The 22,231-nt window shown below is 42.0% G+C and overlaps 1 protein-coding gene across 1 annotated transcript in view; it reads right to left on the bottom strand.

The window, feature by feature from the left end:
• The window catches only part of LOC311241631 (ankyrin repeat and BTB/POZ domain-containing protein 3-A-like), a gene marked incomplete at both ends in the record, with an annotated part of 465,210 nt that overhangs the window by 27,474 nt on the left and 415,505 nt on the right, over positions 1-22,231 (bottom strand). The window contains 4 exon segments of the mRNA XM_084330507.1: positions 2,594-2,772; positions 3,752-4,011; positions 14,299-14,434; positions 21,706-21,799. Coding sequence (XP_084186633.1) covers positions 2,594-2,772; positions 3,752-4,011; positions 14,299-14,434; positions 21,706-21,799 — 669 coding nt within the window.

Below are 22,231 nucleotides of genomic sequence, written 5' to 3'. Positions count from 1 at the left end.
CCCTATATACCATTGCAAGTTATCCATCTCTACAAATACGGCGATTTTCTCGATGGCTCTCTCTGGTGCACAAAGCTCTGCTTAAGCTGGTTCCCTCGTACCTAAGTGTGCTTCTGTGCACAAAGCAATATAAGTATGCCCTTCGTTCTCAAGCTGTTCTAACACTGGAAGTTCCCCATATGAGAACTGAATTGGGAAAAAGGGCTTTTAAATATGCTGCTCCTTCATCTTGGAACAAGATACAGGAGGACCTAAAATTACCAGGACTGGTCACCCTCGGAGAATTCAAAGCCATTTTAAAATCCTACGAACTCAGTTCCCTTGGTCAGTGCAACTGTGTTTGATCATTTGCCTGTTTGATAACTTGCCTGAAATTGGAGCTTGATGTAAATGTTTTATCTGTATTTTATTGTGATGTTCTTTTTTATGTTGAAACTTTCTGCTGCCTTGCTTGGCCAGATCGCTCTTGAAAAAGAGATTTTAATCTCAATGATGCTTATCTGGTTAAATAAAGGATTTGATTGATTGATTGATTGGGTGCCATTGGACAAAGATGATGTTTTTCTCCATTAGTGCAAACACGCTTCTTCTGTGTGTCAAAACATGCAGAGAATCAAGTCACTTGCTTTGTGAATAATCTTTGGCACGTTAGACATGGTTCTTGGTATCCTCAGATACCGATATCCTATTTCAGCCCGATCTTGCTTAAAACGATGTAAATAAAGCACTAACGATCAGACGTCAATTTCAGCTTGATCCTGCAATGCTTTCATACCGATCGGGCTGATAACCGTTTTTAGTGTTCAATACGAATGCCGTTACCGACAATCAAATAATCAGAAACGACCCCCCCCCCCCCCCCCTTTCATGCATTCATGATGGAACATAATACCTATGATATAGATTTGATTTCGGGATAATAGCGTATACAGGCAAGAAATGGCAACGTCTATAGTGGAATCGATGTGTAGGGCTATAACTCAGCATTTCATGAATTACCCTAGACCGCTCTAAAACCATACTTATATTCACCGCGGTATAACACGGGAACGTATGGATGGACAAATTTATTCTTTTTCACATATTGAACGATAGATAGGTGATGTCAAATAGTATTGTATCCATAGCTATAATATAGAATATAGTTATAGCTCTACAAACAAGGGGACGGATCCCTATCTATCTAGTGGTGGCGTCGCTACAGACGGCTTTGTCTAATGGCTGGCACTGGAAGTGTTAAACTAACCATAACCGCCGAACCGTCAAACCCTAACCCTAACCCATATCTTAACCATAACCATTAAAACTAACCATAATCATAGTATTGCTGTGTTTGTATCAAGGTGGGTGGGTGGCTTAGTCTAGTGGTGAGAGAACTCGCCCACAACCACAAACATTGTTGGTTCGACTACAGAGCGCAGTGTTTGTTTTGGACTTGCCAATACGAAATGTAAATATATTACTTATACAAGAAGTAAATATATTACGTATACAAGATGTAAATATATTACGTATACAAGATGTAAATATATTACTTATACAAGATGTAAATATATTACTTATACAAGAGGTAAATAATATATTACTTATACATTGATTGATTGATTGATTGAAACTTTATTAACAGATTGCAGAATGGGTACAATACAGTACAGCTCAATACAACAACTGCTAAGAGGATGAAGACCACATTTATTTTCGTCTTGTTTACAAAAGGGTCTTTTGTAATTTCAATTCATAAAAATGTTACATATTTACAAGATGTAAATATATGACTTATACATGATGTAAATATATTACTTATGTGCAAGATGTAAATATATGACTCATACAAGATTATGTACAAATATATTATTACTTATGGCTATCACATAACGTACATTATGTACCTTTTTTCCTGTGGTCAATTAGTACTTTATTTAAAAAAAAATTTAATCTTTTCCCCCCTCCTTTTTCCGATTTTTCTCCCATCCCACTGTTTAGTCGTTATGCCAATTCCCAACGCCCTTCCTGGTTGTTGCGCACTCCCCCCTACTGTTGGTCCGGGAGGCCGGAGACTGTCACATGCTTTCCTCCGACGCATGTGCAGCCAGCCTGGCAGCGCAGACTCTCACCGGGAGAGTGTAACGTGTGGAAGGTCACACTACCTCCCTCCAGATCCTACCCTCGCTGTGCAGGCGCCCCGACCGAACTGTAGGGATCGCTGTCCACAACGCCCAGGACCCACCCACCAGCTTTCCCACCCCCTAACACTGCCAATTGTGTTAGTGTGAACGACCAGCCAAGCTGATAGCAACGTCCGAGAGCTGGATTCGAACCCAGCGTCTCCAGCGTTGATGGCGAGCGCCTTGCCCACTACACCACCTAGCCGCTTATTTACATTTTCTGATGAAACTGTGTTGCCTATTTTAGACTGGTATCAGACCAACATCTGCCCTCGGCGTCGCTGCCTCCCTGGTTGTGTTTTTCTAAAATGTGGTCGACGTTGTGCACGTGACTGAGGGTTAGGGTTAGGGTTACTGCAGTGCCCCTGCTGGCTCGGAGGATCTGGAACATGAGGGTTAGGGTTAGGGTTAAGGGTTACTGCAGTGACCTTGCTGGCTCGGAGGATCTGGAACATGAGCGGCAGGCCGTGTGTGATGAGCTCCTCCGTGTACTCCTCCGCCTGGATGCCGCTGAAGTCCTTCAGCAGACCCTGGATCAGGGGCCGACGGTGTTGCATGAAGCAGGTGCGCAGGGACTCCAGCCAGGTGTGCAGGGTCCAGGGGACGCCTGGGGACGCAACCAACAACAAGGTCAATGAATACAAGCAGAGCGACACGCCTTCACACCAGGACAGTGATGTAGCTGTCGAGCCTGCTGCCCATACGGAAATCTAATATATGTAAGATATATGTCTGGGATGCAAGAATATTCTTTCATATGCAAAATGTTAAGGTATCGATATAACATATATGTAAATATATTTGTTAAATATATTATGACTGTTCGTCTGTTAAATATATGTAAGCATGTAGGATTTTTTTTTTTTTTTTTTTATATAATAAATATTTGACCATATATTCTGCTTGGAAAATATGTCAATAATCAATATATTACATTTCCGTACGGTACAACGCAGCTGCCGACTGACCATGTCTCCATCACTCTATAGTATTAGTGAGAAATGGAAGCAGAATAAACTTGAACTCGGGAGGAGAGAGTTAAGATTTGCGGAAAGGCTTATTATGTCTGACGACAGGGATGTATGTCTATGGCGATCAATCGACCATAATCAAAGAATGTCTCATAAACAGAAATATCTTCAGTGTTCAGCTTTCGGGGGAAAACAGAAATGAACAGAAAACACATTCGGGGAAAACAGAAATGAACAGAAAACACAAACATGAGAATGTTGTCTGGTGGTGGTGTAACCGTGGACATATGGTCAGTATAATATATGGCATCTACGGTATCCGTACAACGTTGTGTGTGCTGCTCACTGAACCGTGTGGTGAAATTGCGACTGGCACGGTGTAGAATGAGCGCAGCTCTGCGGCATGTGTCAAGTGTTCATGACTTTGACCCTTGCTATTCCGCTATGGCGGCTATATATAAAGAGGCTATTTCTGGTTGTTTCATGGTTGGATGACTGGCGGTGATTGGTGAGCGTGGTGTGTTACAGCACGGGACAGGACAGGACAGGTACAGCATGAAGCAGAGGCCCCAGGACAGCAGGTGGAGCCGAGGTAGGTGTGTTAGTAACTCTGACCTAAGCTGCGGATGTCTATGGTGATGTCCACATGGCCGTGCTCTGCGCTATGGTACATGGCCTCTCTCAAAGCCCTCAGTTTGGCCTTTCCTGTTCGCAGGGTCCCGCTGCCGCCGCCGCCTCCGCCTCCGCCCCGCCACCATCGGCCTGCGCACCGGCCTCTTCTCCCCGGGTTCCGTCCCTCGGCCAGGATCTCCTCCAGGGAGAGCACGTCTCCCTTGTCCTTCTCCGCCTGCGACAGGAGCTTCCGAAACACGTTCCTGGTACAGGGGGGAGAGAGAGAGAGAGAGAGAGAGAGAGAGAGAGAGAGAGAGAGAGAGAGAGAGAGAGAGAGAGAGAGAGAGAGAGAGAGAGAGAGAGAGAGAGAGAGAGAGAGAGAGAGAGAGAGAGAGAGAGAGAGAGAGAGAGAGAGAGAGAGAGAGAGAGAGAGAGAGAGAGAGAGAGAGAGAGAGAGAGAGAGAGAGATGAAAGGTGGGTGGTCGGATAAGATGTATGGATGGAGAGATGACAGGGAGGTCAGGGTGTGGGCAAAGGGAAAAGAAAAAGAAAATTGAGGAGACAGTGGAGAGGAAATTGCAAATATGTAGGAAGGTCAAAGGTCAAAAGATACATGAAATGAAGGAGAGTAGTGAAGAGGAAGAGGATGATGTGAGGCAGGAGAGTGGTTCTGAAAATAGACGATGCTCACTTGAAATATGTAAATAAGGAGAAAACATACATAATGTACGATATGTCATAGCCATAAGTTATTTTTACATATTGTATCGGCAATGTACAATGTGTAAGTATTATAAATAAGTACATATATGTAAGCTGTTTACGTTTTCAGAAAATGTAATATCTCTGGCACAGCTCTTTGACTGCAGTTGTCATTAGTCGTCTCCTTAATTGGTACATAACGTTAACGTTGGCAAAAAACTAAAATACGTACAAAATATACATTATCTTACTACAAAAAAGTCCTTTACATTATCATATTCTTCTGATGGGAATGTTTTTGGAATAGAGGACTTGGCGTGGAATGTTTGCATCGTTTGGTTGCCAATGGTTACAGGCTGCCGTGGTTTGAAAGAAAGACAACTAAACAAACTGGTCAAAGGCTCGTCTCTGTACAGTGCTCTCCTGTAAAACCAGAGAAAAGCTTAATATTACAGATCCGCTGTGACTTGTTAATGAGCTACAATTACAAGAGTCTCACTATGAATTGAAAATGGGGGACCCTGATGTAAACAAGACAAACGTCTTTCTCTGGTCTGCATCGCCTTAACAATTGTGTGTATTGAGCCGTACTGTATTGTACCCATTCTGCAATCTGTTAAATAAAGTTTTCATTCATTCATTCATTCATTCAAGAGGCCAATTAGGAAAGCGGCTGTCGATTCCAACATATCCGCTGGAGAATAAATGGGCATTACAAACATTTTGTGAAGGGTCTCAATTAAGCGCCTTACTCATCATCCTCTCTCCGTGAACATGGCACAGAGCCCACGCTTGCATCTCTACAGGCTACAGCCCAGAGGGAACATCTTGATTAAGCACAACGACATGGACACACATACTGTACTCTTCAATTAGAGTGACTGCTCTGGAGCTGCTCTCATTATTTCCCTCTGGTGATACACCGATACGGGAATGGTATAGTGGTATAATGGCACTAACGGGGCAATAATTCAGTGGTTTAACATCCACTTAAAGGTCACATACTCCTTTTCAACACATTCGTATGTTCTCTGAGGTCCTCTAAAAGATGTCTTTGAAGATTGAAAATACCACTCGGATTATGCATTCTAGCATGCCTCTACAGCGCTGTGTTTCAGTCCTGTTCTTGACAGGCTGTTTCTGTGTCGACTTCCTTTTCTTCTTCTTCTTCTCTGATTCTAATGACGGATCACCACATACTGTACCAGAGTGTGTACAAGAGTTTGTATCGCACAATGTATATGTAAAACAAAAGAAACCAAAACCGACAAAACTAAAGTAAAAACCAACAAATCAAATCAAAATGAAATAAAATTTATTTGTAAAGCCCCGAAATCACAAGGTAATGTCCCCATGGGCTGGACAAGTCTTCTTTAACCTCTTAAGCCCTAGCCTTATTTTCGGAAACTCCGCCTAAAAATACATACCTAAGTAAATGGAAGATTGCTCCACTTCTACAAGATCAATTTGCATGTTCTTGGTATCTAGGGACATTGTGTCTGTTACTACAGTAGGCTTGAGTAAACTGTGATGAACCAAATGAGAATATACATTTATTTTTTGCATCTTTTCTTCATCTTTGACGGTGAATAACACCATGCTAAAAATGACCATACATGAAAAATTACCACTGGGCCCATTCAGCACCTGCTTGAGATCACGTGTACAAGAAATCTAAGCAAATGAATAAAGGGCAGATGATTAAACAGGAGATTTTGTAGAGACTGCCATCCAGACACATGCAATTTGAAATATGATTATAGAATATAGAATATCAGGCCTATAAATGACCTTATTATGGCCAAGTCGCACATCTATGGATCAGGCCAAATCTCTCCTCTCCAATGGCAGAGTTCAATCTGGATTTAGTATCACCAGGTGTGATTCACACTGTACTGTAAGTACAGTTACTTTTTTATAATGTACATTTCTCCGCCATTTTCATCAGATTGCAACGCCCTTTTTTGCTAGACGTTCACAGAAATGTAGAGAAGCTAACTGCGTTCTGTTTTATGGCAATAACGTTCAGGTTTGTGGGATATGATCCTCAAAAATAAGAAGTCAGATGATTGACAGGGGCTGGCGTGAGCTAGGAAGTGTAGTTTTTATTTATTCGAAAGCCCATAGAAAGCCCTGGGTCTCCTCTCCTCATAGGACTACAAACAAAATGGCGGCGTAATATCCTCGCGTCAATCCTCGCCTTTTTCCGACTAGATTTCTATAACTAGTATTTCACTAATAACACTTAAAACCATTGGTAAACAAACGTAGTGCTGAAAATATACACGTTGACTGCTGTTTTGACAGGGTTAGGGTCTTTACTCTTGGCTACATTTGAGGAAAAAAAACGCAACATTAAACTTGGATGTCGGTGATAATATAGTGTTGCTATGGATGATCGATGGGTGGAGAATAAAACAGGCGAATAGTTGGTATGTATGTACATATACGTGTAATAAAACACATATATGTACATGCAATAGCAACTGGGGTACATAAGAAAAATGTTGAAAGATTTAAATAGAATAGAGCTAAGAGCAACAACAACAAAATAAAAAGCATATAGGGAAACGAGCGCTAGTATGAAAATAGGATAACGGCTAAATGCCAAGGCTCGGAGCTCAAAATAACAAAAAAACTGCCACAGCCACTCAGGCCCTTGGGCAGGAACTCCCGTTCCCCCAGTTCTTGTGCTGAAAAGTCCTTCGCTACTACAAATATATTTTTTAGCTGCAGTCCCTCTCACTTCTATTTTATGGCTCTTCTTCACCACTTCCCCGGTACAGTTAGTCACCATAGGTATAAATGCCAAGAACCTTCTTTTACCTATCCAGATATACTGTACCTGTTCTTGTTCCCCTCTTTCAAACCGTTTAACCAGACTTGGCTCCCTGTACTCCACCATCTTCACTGCCTCAGCATAGATATGACACATCATTAAATACCCTGATTTTGTTTACCCCACAGTGCCTGAACCTTCAAGAGACCTTGCCTCACGAGCACCTCCCACAGTTCACACATTTAACTGCTTCTTCAGACGGCTCTGAATCGCACGCCGTCTCGCCGCACCTTAACGAACCTCTGCAGAGGGTCTCCTACGCACTGGAAGCCACGTTTCCAAAATGTTTTGACATCTTCCGCACTGCGGGTGAAACGGTACAGAGGGTCTTACTGGGAATCTGAATTCTCTCTCCTCAACTTGTGTCTGTACTTCAGTCGGCAGTTCGTCCCTTTCTAAACCCCTCTCTTTCGGTCACCGCTGTAGCGTGTCAGACGCCTCGCCTCACAAACTCCCCCGGAGTCCTTGAATGTCTCAACATCCCACTCGATTGGCACGGGACAGACAACACCTCTCAATGGGGCCTTTTTCTCTTTCCACCTTTCAAAAGACTGAACGTGATGTTTTCAGAGCATTGTTCATTTCAACACCCGACTCTCCAATTTTGCTTCCAACCACTCCCGTTCTTTAAAGGGGAACTATCTTATAAATGGCCTTTTTGAGTGTTTAGCATTGTTTCCTAGCTATGTGAACTTATATTAATATGATCTATGTCTCAAAATTCTCATATTGGCGCATTCTTCCAATTCTCCTCTCACAATATTCACCCTCACTGAACTGAGTCGTTTGAAAATGTGCCCTATATGTGATGTCATATAGTCACTGCTGCATGTTAATGTTCAGGCGAACACGACGGTGCACAGTGGTTTAGGTGGCACCTGCAGCTGCGGCTGCAAAACAGCTCGAGATCTTGAGGTAGAAAAATGCTGTTTTTGAGGACTTGATTAGAAATACAAAACAATGAATAAAAAAAATATATATATTACAGAGGTGTTCCATAGACTCACAGGAATTGTGTAAAAGTGCCCAAATAGTGAAAGAAATAGTAAAATAGTTCCCCTTTAAATGAGTCTCGCAAAACACCACATCCTCTAAATTGCCAATTAATTCCACTCCGACTCGCATGGACTCATCTGGTTCTTTAGTCATCTGTACTTTAGTTGTCTGTACTTTAGTTGTCTGTACTTTAGTCTGTTCTTTAGTTGTCTGTACTTTAGTTGTCTGGTTCTTTAGTCGTCTGTTCTTTAGGGCGCTTTCACATATGTGACACCTGGCAGCGCTACTGACCAGAACTCGGCCCGCCCCCTTCTCGTCTAGACGTGAAATAGTTTTTTTTTTTTTTTGGTGTGTGTTTTTTTTTTTCATATTATTATAAATTGAATGTATAAGCACATATATAATATAAAAACGAACAGTTAGAATATCTAAAAATAGTAACAACCTTTGTTTAAAAATAGGCTGTTTACGATATGATTTCAGTGGAACGGGGGCGTAATAACAATTTGCATTTGAATCGAATCTAAACCTTGGGGGGGTAGCCAGCCCGGAGCGCAACGCCCCCACAATACCTATACACCTGTTGGCACCTGGTGACACTTTTAATGTGTCTTGCGTTGAGAGATGGATGCAAAGACGATCGCTGCTGAACTCGCCTTATTTTCTGAAACTCCGCCTAAAAATACATACCTAAGTAAATGGAAGATTGCTCCACTTCTACAAGATCAATTTGCATGTTCTTGGTATCTAGGGACATTGTGTCTGTTACTACAGTAGGCTTGAGTAAACTGTGATGAACCAAATGAGAATATACATTATTTTTTTTATCTTTTCTTCATCTTTGACGGTGAATAACACCATGCTAAAAATGACCATACATGAAAAATTACCACTGGGCCCATTCAGCACCTGCTTGAGATCACGTGTACAAGAAATCTAAGCAAATGAATAAAGGGCAGATGATTAAACAGGAGATTTTGTAGAGACAGAGACTGCCATCCGGACACATGCAATTTGAAATATGATTATAGAATATAGAATATCAGGCCTATAAATGACCTTATTATGGCCAAGTCGCACATCTATGGATCAGGCCAAATCTCTCCTCTCCAATGGCAGAGTTCAATCTGGATTTAGTATCACCAGGTGTGATTCACACTGTACTGTAAGTACAGTTACTTTTTTATAATGTACATTTCTCCGCCATTTTCATCAGATTGCAACGCCCTTTTTTGCTAGACGTTCACAGAAATGTAGAGAAGCTAACTGCGTTCTGTTTTATGGCAATAACGTTCAGGTTTGTGGGATATGATCCTCAAAAAGAAGAGAAATTAAAAATCTAGAAGTCAGATGATTGACAGGGGCTGGCGTGAGCTAGGAAGTGTAGTTTTTATTTATTCGAAAGCCCATAGAAAGTCCTGGGTCTCCTCTCCTCATAGGACTACAAACAAAATGGCGGCGTAATATCCTCGCGTCAATCCTCGCCTTTTTCCGACTAGATTTCTATAACTAGTATTTCACTAATAACACTTAAAACCATTGGTAAACAAACGTAGTGCTGAGAATATACACTTTGACTGCTGTTTTGACAGGGTTAGGGTCTTTACTCTTGGCTACATTTGAGGAAAAAAACGCAACATTAAACTTGGATGTCGGTGATAATATAGTGTTGCTATGGATGATCGATGGGTGGAGAATAAAACAGGCGAATAGTTGGTATGTATGTACATATACGTGTAATAAAACACATATATGTACATGCAATAGCAACTGGGGTACATAAGAAAAATGTTGAAAGATTTAAATAGAATAGAGCTAAGAACAACAACAACCAAATAAAAAGCATATAGGGAAACGAGCGCTAGTATGAAAATAGGATAACGGCTAAATGCCAAGGCTCGGAGCTCAAGATAACAAAAAAACTGCCACAGCCACTCAGGCCCTTGGGCAGGAACTCCCGTTCCCCCAGTTCTTGTGCTGAAAAGTCCTTCGCTACTACAAATATATATTTTTTAGCTGCAGTCCCTCTCACTTCTATTTTATGGCTCTTCTTCACCACTTCCCCGTAGTACAGTTAATCACCATAGGTATAAATGCCAAGAACCTTCTTTTACCTATCCAGATATACTGTACCTGTTCTTGTTCCCCTCTTTCAAACCGTTTAACCAGACTTGGCTCCCTGTACTCCACCATCTTCACTGCCTCAGCATTATGACACATCATTAAATACCCTGATTTTGTTTACCCCACAGTGCCTGAACCTTCAAGAGACCTTGCCTCATGAGCACCTCCCACAGTTCACACATTTAACTGCCTCTTCAGACGGCTCCGAATCGCATGCCGTCTCGCCGCACCTTAACGAACCTCTGCAGAGGGTCTCCTATACGCACCGAAAGCCACGTTTCCAAAATGTTTTGACATCTTCCGCACTGCGGGTGAAACGGTACAGAGGGTCTTACTGGGAATCTGAATTCTCTCTCCTCAACTTGTGTCTGCACTTCAGTCGGCAGTTCGTCCCTTTCTAAACCCCTCTCTTCGGTCACCGCTGTAGCGTGTCAGACGCCTCGCCTCACAAACTCCCCCGGAGTCCTTGAAATGTCTCAACATCCCACTCGATTGGCACGGGACAGACAACACCTCTCAATGGGGCCTTTTTCTTTCCACCTTTCAAAATACTGAACGTGATGTTTTCAGAGCATTGTTCATTTCAACACCCGACTCTCCAATTTTGCTTCCAACCACTCCCGTTCTTTAAACGAGTCTCGTAAAACAACACATCCTCTAAATTGCCAATTAATTCCACTCCGACTCGCATGGACTCATCTGGTTCTTTAGTGATCTGTTCTTTAGTCGTCTGTACTTTAGTCATCTGTACTTTAGTCTGTTCTTTAGTTGTCTGTTCTTTAGTCTGTTCTTTAGTCTGTTCTTTAGTCGTCTGTTCTTTAGTCGTCTGTACTTTAGTCTGTTTTTTAGTCGTCTGTTCTTTAGTCTGTTCTTTAGTCTGTTCTTTAGTCGTCTGTTCTTTAGTCGTCTGTACTTTAGTCTGTTCTTTAGTCGTCTGTTCTTTAGTCGTCTGGTTCTTTAGTCATCTGTTCTTTAGGGCGCTTTCACATATAGTTTTGGTGGACTCGGTGCGGTTCGGGGGGTGAAGTTGCAACATTGTTGCATTCTTAATTTGGTTCGTCTGCGTTCACATTGCAATTTGTCAAGCGCACTAAACGCGGTCGAAAATGGCGCTCGTCTATTGGACACAATAGAGTAGAAATGTGTGTGTGTGACTGCGAGCCCTAACGTGTGTGCACGCACGCGCGCGCGTGTGTGTGACTGCGAGCCCTGTCTGACTCCAGATCAGCGGAGGCGTCACAATTTTCAGTCGGTGGTAGGGTGACCAGGTGTCCCGCTTTTGGTTGTACTGTCCCACCATTTGACCGAATGTCCCGCGTCCCGCATATTGAGAGGATGTCCCTCTTTTCGAAGCAAAAAAAAAACATGGGTCTAGAAGCCCCTCCCTACAGTAAACGTAGCAACCCGCCTCTTGTCCACACACATTGCTCTGCTCGTGACGCTACCTCATATCGCAGATCTGATTGGTTAGGTAGTAATTTAGCGCTCTGCTCGTGAGAGTCGTGACTCACTTCCTATATTTGGTCCGCGTTTGGTCCGATGAAGCGAACCGAGACCTACGTTTTCAGGCGGACCAGAGTTTGCGTGTTTTGTCTGTTCTTTAGTCTGTTCTGTAGAATCTACTTCATTGTCCTCACTACCACTAGGCCTACAGTATATACTGGGCTTGTAGAAGAATCTACTTCAATGCCCTCACTGCCACTAGGCCTATATTCAATGTCCTCACTGCCACTAAGCCTATATTCAATGTCCTTACTACCACTAGGCCTATATTCAATGCCCTCACTACCACTAGGCCTACTGTATATTATGGGCTTGTAGCAGAAAACTCTTTATTCCGCGTTTCCTTTTCAAACCTCACGTTTGTCCTTCCACTTCACCATCTTTCTTCATCCCTCCTTTCTCAGTGCACCTGTTTCTGTGTCTGCAGCTTTAAATGAAAATAAGCTGCCGTGCCCCAACGCTGTGCTCCAGAACGGTGTGTGAACTCTGGTGTACCTGGCTTGCGAAATTCAGATCAAACTGTCAAACTGATTTGGATCACATACTGTCAGACCTCAATAAATACACCCAGCGTTGGGTTTTCTCTGTACTCCGTGTTCTACTGTTTTCTGTGTCTGGGTCTCTGGTCTGGCAACTCTTGACAACTCTTGAGCGGAACCAGTACAAGAGGTGGTTTCCCGCTGCCAATATGCTAGTCTCGTAATTAATTGTCTTCATCCATATGGCTCGGTTGTTGGCTCGCCACTGTAGTCGCTGGCGGTTCTCATTCCCCAGAGTTTATCTCACTCGGCTGCGGGCAAATCACGCCAAAAGTGAATGAATGACGGCCAGTAATTGAACGGGAGGGGGAGGGTATCTCGCAGCCTGTTGGCGCAATGGAGACATCGATAGGTCTTTGAGATGTTTTCTGAGAGGCGGGAAGACCAGCGTTTGTGCTCACTGTAATGGATACATCTCTCTCTGATGCCTGGCCGATGCGTGGTGAACATGGGTGAGCGTGCGTGTTTCCCAGTGCACTGTTCATTTCAACGCCCGTTCTGTTGACTCAAAGACACACATTCGGCTACGATCAGACCACTTCTTGTAATCCTCGTCTCTTTCACATTTCCTAATTTAGCTTCCAACCACCCCTGTACTACTGTAAACAAGTCTCGTAAAACACCATCCTCTAAATTGCCAATTAATTCCACTGCAACTTGCATGGACTCATCTGGTTCTTTAGTACTTTTTTGTCCTTTGTCACCATTCTTAGGGCGCGGATCCACCTGCCTCATATTTCTTGGCGCAAGCGTCTTTTTTCAATGTATTCCAATGGGGACGGAGCGTATGCGGCCGCACGGCCGCCTATAAGGAAATGCGCTGCAGTCAGCTTCTTTTTTCAGCGTATTTCACCTTTTTTGTGCGGCCGCACACAGCGTTTTAAAGTTGAAACTTTCTGAACTTTACAGAGCGATGCGCTGGGCGCATATTCAGACAAAGGCTCGCGCTGCAGCGCTCCACCCCCAGTACTACCGGCGCACTGCCAGCGTTTTTGTGAGCTAAGTGGACGCAGGCCCTCAGTCTTCCTTTCTTCCATTCTTAGTCTTCCTTTCTTCCATTCTTAGTCTTCCTTTCTTCCATTCTGAGTCCCTTCCTTTCTTCCATTCTGAGTTCCTTCCTTCTAACTGGTGATGGACTTTGCAAAACCAGGGTCACCGTTTTCCTTCTTGGTGTCTATAGACTCAAATGCAAACAAGCTGCTGTTCTCCGGTGCTGTGCTCTGGAACACGCGGGCGGCACGGTGGTGTAGTGGTTAACACTGTCGCCTCGCAGCAAGAACGTCCTGGGTTTGATGCCAGGTGCCCAGGTGGGGTATCTCCCGGGCCTTTCTGTGTGGAGTTTGCATGTTCTCCCCGTGGCTCACAAGGACGTTTCCTTGCCAGAAGAAGAGATAAACCCAATGGAAAAACATGCAGAACAGATCGCTAACGCTGTTCCTGACAAGGACGGACAGAAGCACTTGGATCGGTCTACGGGCGTGGCCTTGGGGGGGAAGGACGACGGGATGGGTCAAGTGCAGAGAGGCATTTCATCAGCGACCCAGTGCATGTGTGTGTGTGTGTGTTCCTGTGTGTCGCCAATGTTGCATGCATGTGTTCATCTGCATGACACATAAAGACTTCTTCTTCTCTTAACTGCGTGTGAACTCTGGCACGCCTGGCTTGCGAAATTCTGATCAAACCTTCAAAATAAGCGTCGTCGGCAGATCAAATACGAGGTAAGATCCAGCTCTCTCCGACGCCTGGCCGGATGTGCGTTTGTTTGCGTGCTCAGTGTGTGTGTGTGTGCGTGGACAAGCGCGCGTGTGCATGTGCGACGCGTGGCCGCGGGAGAGCGTGTGTGTTACCTGTGCCCGTGGGCTGCGGCCAGGCTGTAGGAGTTCATGTCTCCCAGCGGAGTGGAAGAGATGCCATTTCTGCACATGGTCCCGACCAGGGGGTCCGCCCCTCTGTCCAACAGCAGGCTCACCAGCTCAAAGTTCCCTGAGCGGGATGACAAAAAATGCTCTCGGTTGAATAGTGTGTTCATCAAGATGGCAAACATTCTTGTCTTATCCCTTTCACTGCCACACTACCGAAGGTTAACCTTTCACTACCACACTACAGAATGTTAACCTTTCACTACCACACTACAGAAGGTTAACCTTTCACTACCACACTACAGAAGGTTAACCTTTCACTACCACACTACAGAAGGTTAACCTTTCACTACCACACTACAGAAGGTTAACCTTTCACTACCACACTACAGAAGGTTAACCCTTTCACTACCACACTACAGAAGGTTAACCTTTCACTACCACACTACAGAAGGTTAACCTTTCACTACCACACTACAGAAGGTTAACCTTTCACTATACCACACTACAGATGGCAGTGAAAGGGTTAACCTTTTGTAGTGTGGTTGTGAAAGGGTTAACCCTTTGTTGTGTGGCGGTGAAAGTGTTAACCATTTGGTAGTGTGGTAGTGAAAGGGTTATGAAAACTCTCTAAGCCATATCACATGAGTGTATCCTCTTAGTCAGAGGTGGAAAGTAATGAAGTGCATTTAGTTTAATTAAGGTAATTGAGTAGAAGTATTTGTAAACATTACAAGAGTAACATTTTAAGTACAGTATTTACTTCTTATTATTTTTGGTCTTTTATAGTAAAACTATACAATACTAAAGTCATTCTGGACATTAATGACAACAGTTTTGTAATTAATATATCAGTCAGTACTCTTTCCACCTCTGCTGTGTTAATGATATTGTTCGTGTATACTTTGTGTCTTATGACTATGACTGGTTCTTTATACTTGTGTAACAGATGGGTGCAGGGCCGGATTAACGACCGGGCCGTTTGGGCCGCGGCCCGTGGGCCTCTAGTGACGAGGGGCCTCCACATTTTAGTTTTTTAAATAATAATTTTTTTATTTATTTTTTTACTTTTTATTATTATTTTTATTATTATTTTGGAGATCGAATATATAAATATTTCATCAACTAAAATATTTAGTCAACAAAAATATTTCATCAACTAAAATATACAGTACGTCACACCCCGTGCCTCTCCCTGCTGTCTGCAAGTGGCTAATCTTGAGTTTCCGACCCCCCAGTAAGCTAACCATTGATACATCCAATAAAAGGAAAGTCTGAGGAAAATAGAGGGTTTAATTCAGCGTGGACAGATTAATTTGCTTTCACGACTAACAATGCAGGCTTACCTGTAGCCTATGCCTGATATGTGGTGCGAAATTTGCTAACAACGATTACTGTCATTTTGATTACTGTAGTTTGCCTGGTATGTAGCCTTGGTTAGTGGCTGCCCCACCAATGTTTTACATATAAAAACGCCACTGTGCGTGCACGTGTGTGTGTGTGGGGGCCTCCACAAGAGTCTGGCCCAGAGGCCTCTGAATTCTTAATCTGGCCTTGGATGGGTGTTAATGGGATGCATTGTTTTCAAGTATATAGTATAACCTTACTGAATATACTAAACTTACTGATAGATACATATAAATTGTGTATTCTACATTGTAATAACATTGTCGTTATTACCTGTAATATGCTGTCACATTTACTATGCCACGTTTCTAGGCTATTCTTCTTCACATTTCCTTTGCCAATTATATATTGTAAACAAGAAGATATATACCAATTTCCTCTCTGTGTGTTCAGTAGAAAGCTGATGAATACAGATCAGCTAGACTAGATGTTGGCCAAAGTTTTAGCTAGGCTAGCTGATCCATATCTACTTCTATTAATCTGTGCTGAGCGAGGCTAGCTTGCAGACAGGTAGCTTTCTACTAAAAGTACAAAGAGAGGAAATTGGTATACTATTCTCTCGTCTGACTCTGGAGAAGACGGTAACCACATTTCTTACAATGTTGCCGTGTTCCTTCCTTTTTATATGTGGGAATAAAGAAAAGATAAGAAAAAGATAAAGAAAGAAACTTTTCAATACTTCACACCAAATCATGTCCACTGAACCTCAGGCATCTTGGAGAGATCATTTAATAATTTACACATTTGTAATTTGCACATAAAACCAGTAGAGTCATGAAAAGCCCTCTTAACAGAATAAAATTACACGATTACTATAGAAGTGGCCATGCAGGCACGAAAGCATTCAAGCATGAATCATCCAGAATTACTTCCCCTGTTCACTGAATTCAAGCAGTGTAGTCACTTAAGGGAAGGGTTGAGTCGTATGGCTAAAGTAGTGAGTCATAATACTTTGTGATGAAGGTCTGACGCCTGTCGGCTTTTATGTTTTGAAATATTCCAAACGAGAGCTCATATATATATATGCCACACCACCAGTGACCCAGAAGTACTTTGATGAAAATGAACACAAAGCCTGACGATGGTGAAATCCCGCTAACGTCAACATTGACGACAGTGGGTGAGTGTGGAAATATTGAAACTTTTTGCCGTCATCTCAATACTAAAGCTCACTGATCGCTTTAGTATTGAGAAATGCTGCACTGTGCTGCGTTCTCTCACCACAAGCTCCCATACAATCCAAATAAGGCAAGTGTTATAGCCTTCAAAAGCCCTAGCCAGCCAGTACATGTCCTTTTCAAAAGCCATGATAAAGACATGTCTGTTAAGAGTAAAGGTCAAATGTCCTCAGTTGTGCTATTATGTGCTATATATATATATATATATATATATATATATATATATATATATATATATATATATATATATATATATATCAATGTGTTCTCTGTATATATCATAACGCTGCTGTTGGGACAAACCTCACAACTCCATTTTTTTAATATTTTTTTTCTTCTATAAATCAACTCCGTAGATCATCCTCCATATGTGTGTGTGGGTTTTACAAAGTTTAAACAATGGGAAAGCATTAAACCGATCATCTGTCTAAACCTCCTAACTCTATTCACCCTCAAATCTGTGTTCTTTTTTTTCATCTGCTGAAAAGTTGGGTTTTTGGAGTTATGAGGTTTTGGCCCGACAGCAGCGATAAGTGCAGTAATGTTGTTGTAACACTATGGGGCGCTCTAACTAAAGGTAGAGGCGCACATCTGTTCCACGTACTGAGCCTATAAAAGGGGTGTGTCCACCTGCTCAGCTCCCCCTCTCTCTCTTCCTCTCAGCTGCACCTTGGAGTGTTTATGACCAATGTGAAATAAACCAAATAGCCAAAAAGGCTAAAGAGTTCATCGTCTCTCATCGATTCCTTTCCTCCGAATGCAACGCAAAGATAAGCTGCAGTCACTATCTTAACAATGTCCTTTTCAAAAACCATGATAAAGTACAAGTCCTTTTGAAAGACATGATACAGTAGGGCGGCTGGGTGGCGTAGCGGAGATCGCGCTCGTCACCAATGCAAGAGAATCCCAGTCTCAGCGTTGCCTCCGGCTTGGGCCGGCCCTCATACTGGCTCATTTGGCAGAGTCAGCGGGTGGAAGTCGATGGGTGGGGATTGGACGTTGTGGACAGCGACCCCTACAGGTCGGTTGGGGACGCCTGCACAGCAGAGACAGGAAGTGGCGGGGGTAGTGTGAGCCTCCCATGCGTTACTCCTCGCCAATGAGAGTCTGCGCTGGCAAAAAGCGAAAAGATGTGACAGGCTGCCTCCTCGTGTGCCGGAGGGAACACGTGATGCAAGGCTTCTATCCTCCCTACAACCGACCAGTGGGGGGCATAGTCGAGCAACGTTCAAGACAGGGGAGGGGAGAATTGGATCCACAAAATTGGGATGGGAGAAAAAATAGAAAAATAAGGAGAAAAAGTGGATAAAAAAGAAAAGAAAACCATGATACAGTACATGTCCTTTTGAAAAACATGATACAGTACATGTCCTTTTCAAAACCATGATACAGTACATGTCCTTTTCAAAACCATGATACAGTACATGTCCTTTTGAAAAACATGATACAGTACATGTCCTTTTGAAAAACATGATACAGTACATGTCCTTTTGAAAAACATGATACAGTACATGTCCTTTTCAAAACCATGATACAGTACATGTCCTTTTGAAAACCATGATACAGTACATGTCCTTTTGAAAAACATGATACAGTACATGTCCTTTTGAAAAACATGATACAGTACATGTCCTTTTCAAAACCATGATACAGTACATGTCCTTTTCAAAACCATGATACAGTACATGTCCTTTTGAAAAACATGATACAGTACATGTCCTTTTGAAAAACATGATACAGTACATGTCCTTTTGAAAAACATGATACAGTACATGTCCTTTTGAAAAACATGATACAGTACATGTCCTTTTGAAAAACATGATACAGTACATGTCCTTTTGAAAAACATGATACAGTACATGTCCTTTTCCAATATAGGAAGCTCACAGTATAATCAGATGCGTCTTATTATATTATTATTATATCAGTTAAAAAGGCCTCCCAAATAGTTGTAGATAACACACACACCCTTCACACCCATTACAAACGAATGCCCTCAGGCCATCGATACAGAGCTTCATCATTAAACAAAAGGGGCTCAGGTAGCTTCGTGCCAACCTCCATCCGACTGCTGAACACCTAGGTCTGGTGGAGGCCGGACTGCCCCCCCCCCCCCCCCAAGGACTTTGGACTACTTAAAATAGACTCCCCCTTCCACCTGATGGACATATACTATGTACCTGTACTACTATTATTTATTATTTATATACATACAGAACTGCGCCACATGGATTTTAATATATCATGCTTTAAGTACTGTAGTTTTAATGTAGTTGGTGTTTTTTTATATAGTGGTCTTTTTATTGTAGTTTTAACTATTTTCTTTTATATATATAGTGGCGAGTGTCTATGTATTGTGACTGTATGTTTGTCTCTCAACCACTGAAGCACAAATGAAGTTCCGAAAGGAAAATAAAGTAATTTGAAGTTGAAGTTGAAGTCTTCATAATGTTCTACTGAGGAAATGGTTGCAAACTGTACATCGTATCAAAAGTTATAATGAGTTTCATATGCCAGTTAACGCATGTTACATAATATAACAACTTAGATAGCACAAAACTCATGATAATGTTTGATAGCATGGTATTATTATTATCATCATCATCATCATCATCATCATCATCATTATTATTATTATTATTATTATTATTATTATTATTATTATTATTATTATTATTATTATTATTATTATTATTATTATTATTATTATTATTATTATTATTATTATTATTATTATTATTATTATCATTATTATTATTATATAGTATTATTTTATCAGGCTGATAATAGCATTCATAATCCACGGATGTGTGCTTTGACAACCAATTACCATGGCAACAGCTGCCCACATCCTGCTAAGGTCAGCGCGAGCCAGAGGCAGATACTGTATGAAGACTCTGCAGATACTGTATGAAGACTCTGCAGATACTGTATGAAGACTGGGCAGATACTGTATGAAGACTCTGCAGATACTGTATGAAGACTCTGCAGATACTGTATGAAGACTCTGCAGATACTGTATGAAGACTCTGCAGATACTGTATGAAGACTCTGCAGATACTGTATGAAGACTCTGCAGATACTGTATGAAGACTCTGCAGATACTGTATGAAGACTGGGCAGATACTGTATGAAGACTCTGCAGATACTGTATGAAGACTCTGCAGATACTGTATGAAGACTCTGCAGATACTGTATGAAGACTCTGCAGATACTGTATGAAGACTCTGCAGATACTGTATGAAGACTCTGCAGATACTGTATGAAGACTGGGCAGACAGATAGGTGTGAATGAACTTTAATAGGTTGCACACCATCATGGTGCAAATATGTAGTGTGCAAATGCAAACCCCTTGTATGAAAAGATAATTAGAAGATGTTCCACTCCTTACAATTCTACACTCTGTGGAGTTGGGCAACATTTCAGCTAAAGTAAGAATAATCTTTTTGTCACTTTGTTATATTGCATTTCAGTGTGGGTTTTTCATATGAAAAAAATAATGGTTGACCCTGTTGATTTAACACAACACTGTGTTGTGTCAATGCATTGAAATGCTCATATCTCACCCTTGCTCGAGTCACAAGTCACTCTCAAGTCATGAAGTCCCGAGACAACACCCCAAGGTTGCGCCAAGCATGGCAAGTCACGTGGAGTCAAGTCACAAGTGGAAAACGAATCACATTTAGTGAAATCCGATTGCGAAGTTGGGTGTAATAAGATGCTCTTTTAGAGTACATTTCTTTCATTTATTCAGTCATTATGTATTTTACTCTCACTCTGTCTATATATATATATATATATATATATATATATATATATATATATATATATATATATATATATATATATATATATATATATATATATATATATATAAATATATTAGTGCTGTCAATCGATTAAAATATTTAACTTGATTAATCGCATGATTGTCCATAGTTAACTCGCGATTAATCGCAAATTAATCGAATCTTTTTTCTTAAACGGATCTTTTTCAAGTTCCAAGTTTTAATACTCTTATCAACATGCGAATCAACAAATGCTTGCTTTATGCAGCCATTTAACACAAAAGGATGACCCTCATGCATTGCAAATTTGCATCAAATTCAAAACAGAGTGATGCACAAAATAACTTAAAAGAAAATAATAATTTAAAACAATGAATAAAGTGTGCATGAAATAATAGGGGAATGAAAACGTTAGGAACTTGTTACATTCACCCACACAAGGGCTGATTAATCACCCCCCCCCCCTCTCTCTCTCACACACACTCTCCCAGCTCTCTTTCTCTCTTGCCCCTTCCTCATCTCTCTCACCCCCCCCCTCTCTCTCTATATATATCTCACACACACACACACACACACACACACACACACACACACACACACACACACACACACACACACACGCGCACGCACACGCACGCACACACACACACACACACACACACACACACACACACACACACACACACACACACACACACACACACACTTCAGAAACAAACATATTACAGTAGTATCAATGAGAGCATCAATAATACACCTGAGTGAAGTCTAGTAAAAAAAATAATAAAAAAATCTTAAAAGTGAATCGTGAGTTAAAAGAAATTGTGGCGTTAATAGAATCGGGCGATAACGTGTTAATACCGTGTTAACTTTGACAGCCTTAATATATATATATATATGTGTGCGTGTATGTATGTGTGTGTGTGTGTGTGTGTGTGTGTGTGTGTGTGTGTGTGTGTGTGTGTGTGTGTGTGTGTGTGTGTGTGTGTGTGTGTGTGTGTGCTCCATGTGTTCCATCTACCTGCAGCCGCAGCCAGCTGTAGTGGGGTCTCCGCGTAGTTCTCTGCTCCGTCCTGCAATGCGCCCTCCACACCCGCTCTGTTGTCCAGCAACAACTGTTGGCAGCGATGGAGGGAGGAAGAGAGAGAGAGTGAGAGAGAAAGAGAGAGAGAGAGAGAGAGAGATAGAGAGTGAGGCTCAGTAGGGGGAGAAAGCCCTAACTAGAGGAGACCATACCCCCAACAACCTCAGCGTCGTCAGAGGCAGCTGTACCAGCTCTGAATAACAATGAGACATCCTAGCGTTATGCTGCTCCACGCGTGAGGAGCTTTTCTGAGGTGACTGATCTGAACTGAGATAACACTGTGTGCTGAACGAGAGGAATAAGAATATCTTTATTGTCAGGGTAAATCTTTATATTTTTATTTTTTTTATTTATTTTTTACATATCCATAAATGCATCCTCCGCATTTAACCCATCCTATCTTTCTAGGAGCAGTGGGCCGACCAACTCCACTTGTAAATGCCAGTGTCTCGGTGAAGGACAA

Source organism: Notolepis coatsorum (assembly GCF_963971535.1).
Source record: "Notolepis coatsorum genome assembly, chromosome: 15".
Taxonomy (NCBI): Eukaryota; Metazoa; Chordata; class Actinopteri; order Aulopiformes; family Paralepididae; genus Notolepis; species Notolepis coatsorum.
This window is presented reverse-complemented; position numbering and strand designations above follow the sequence as displayed.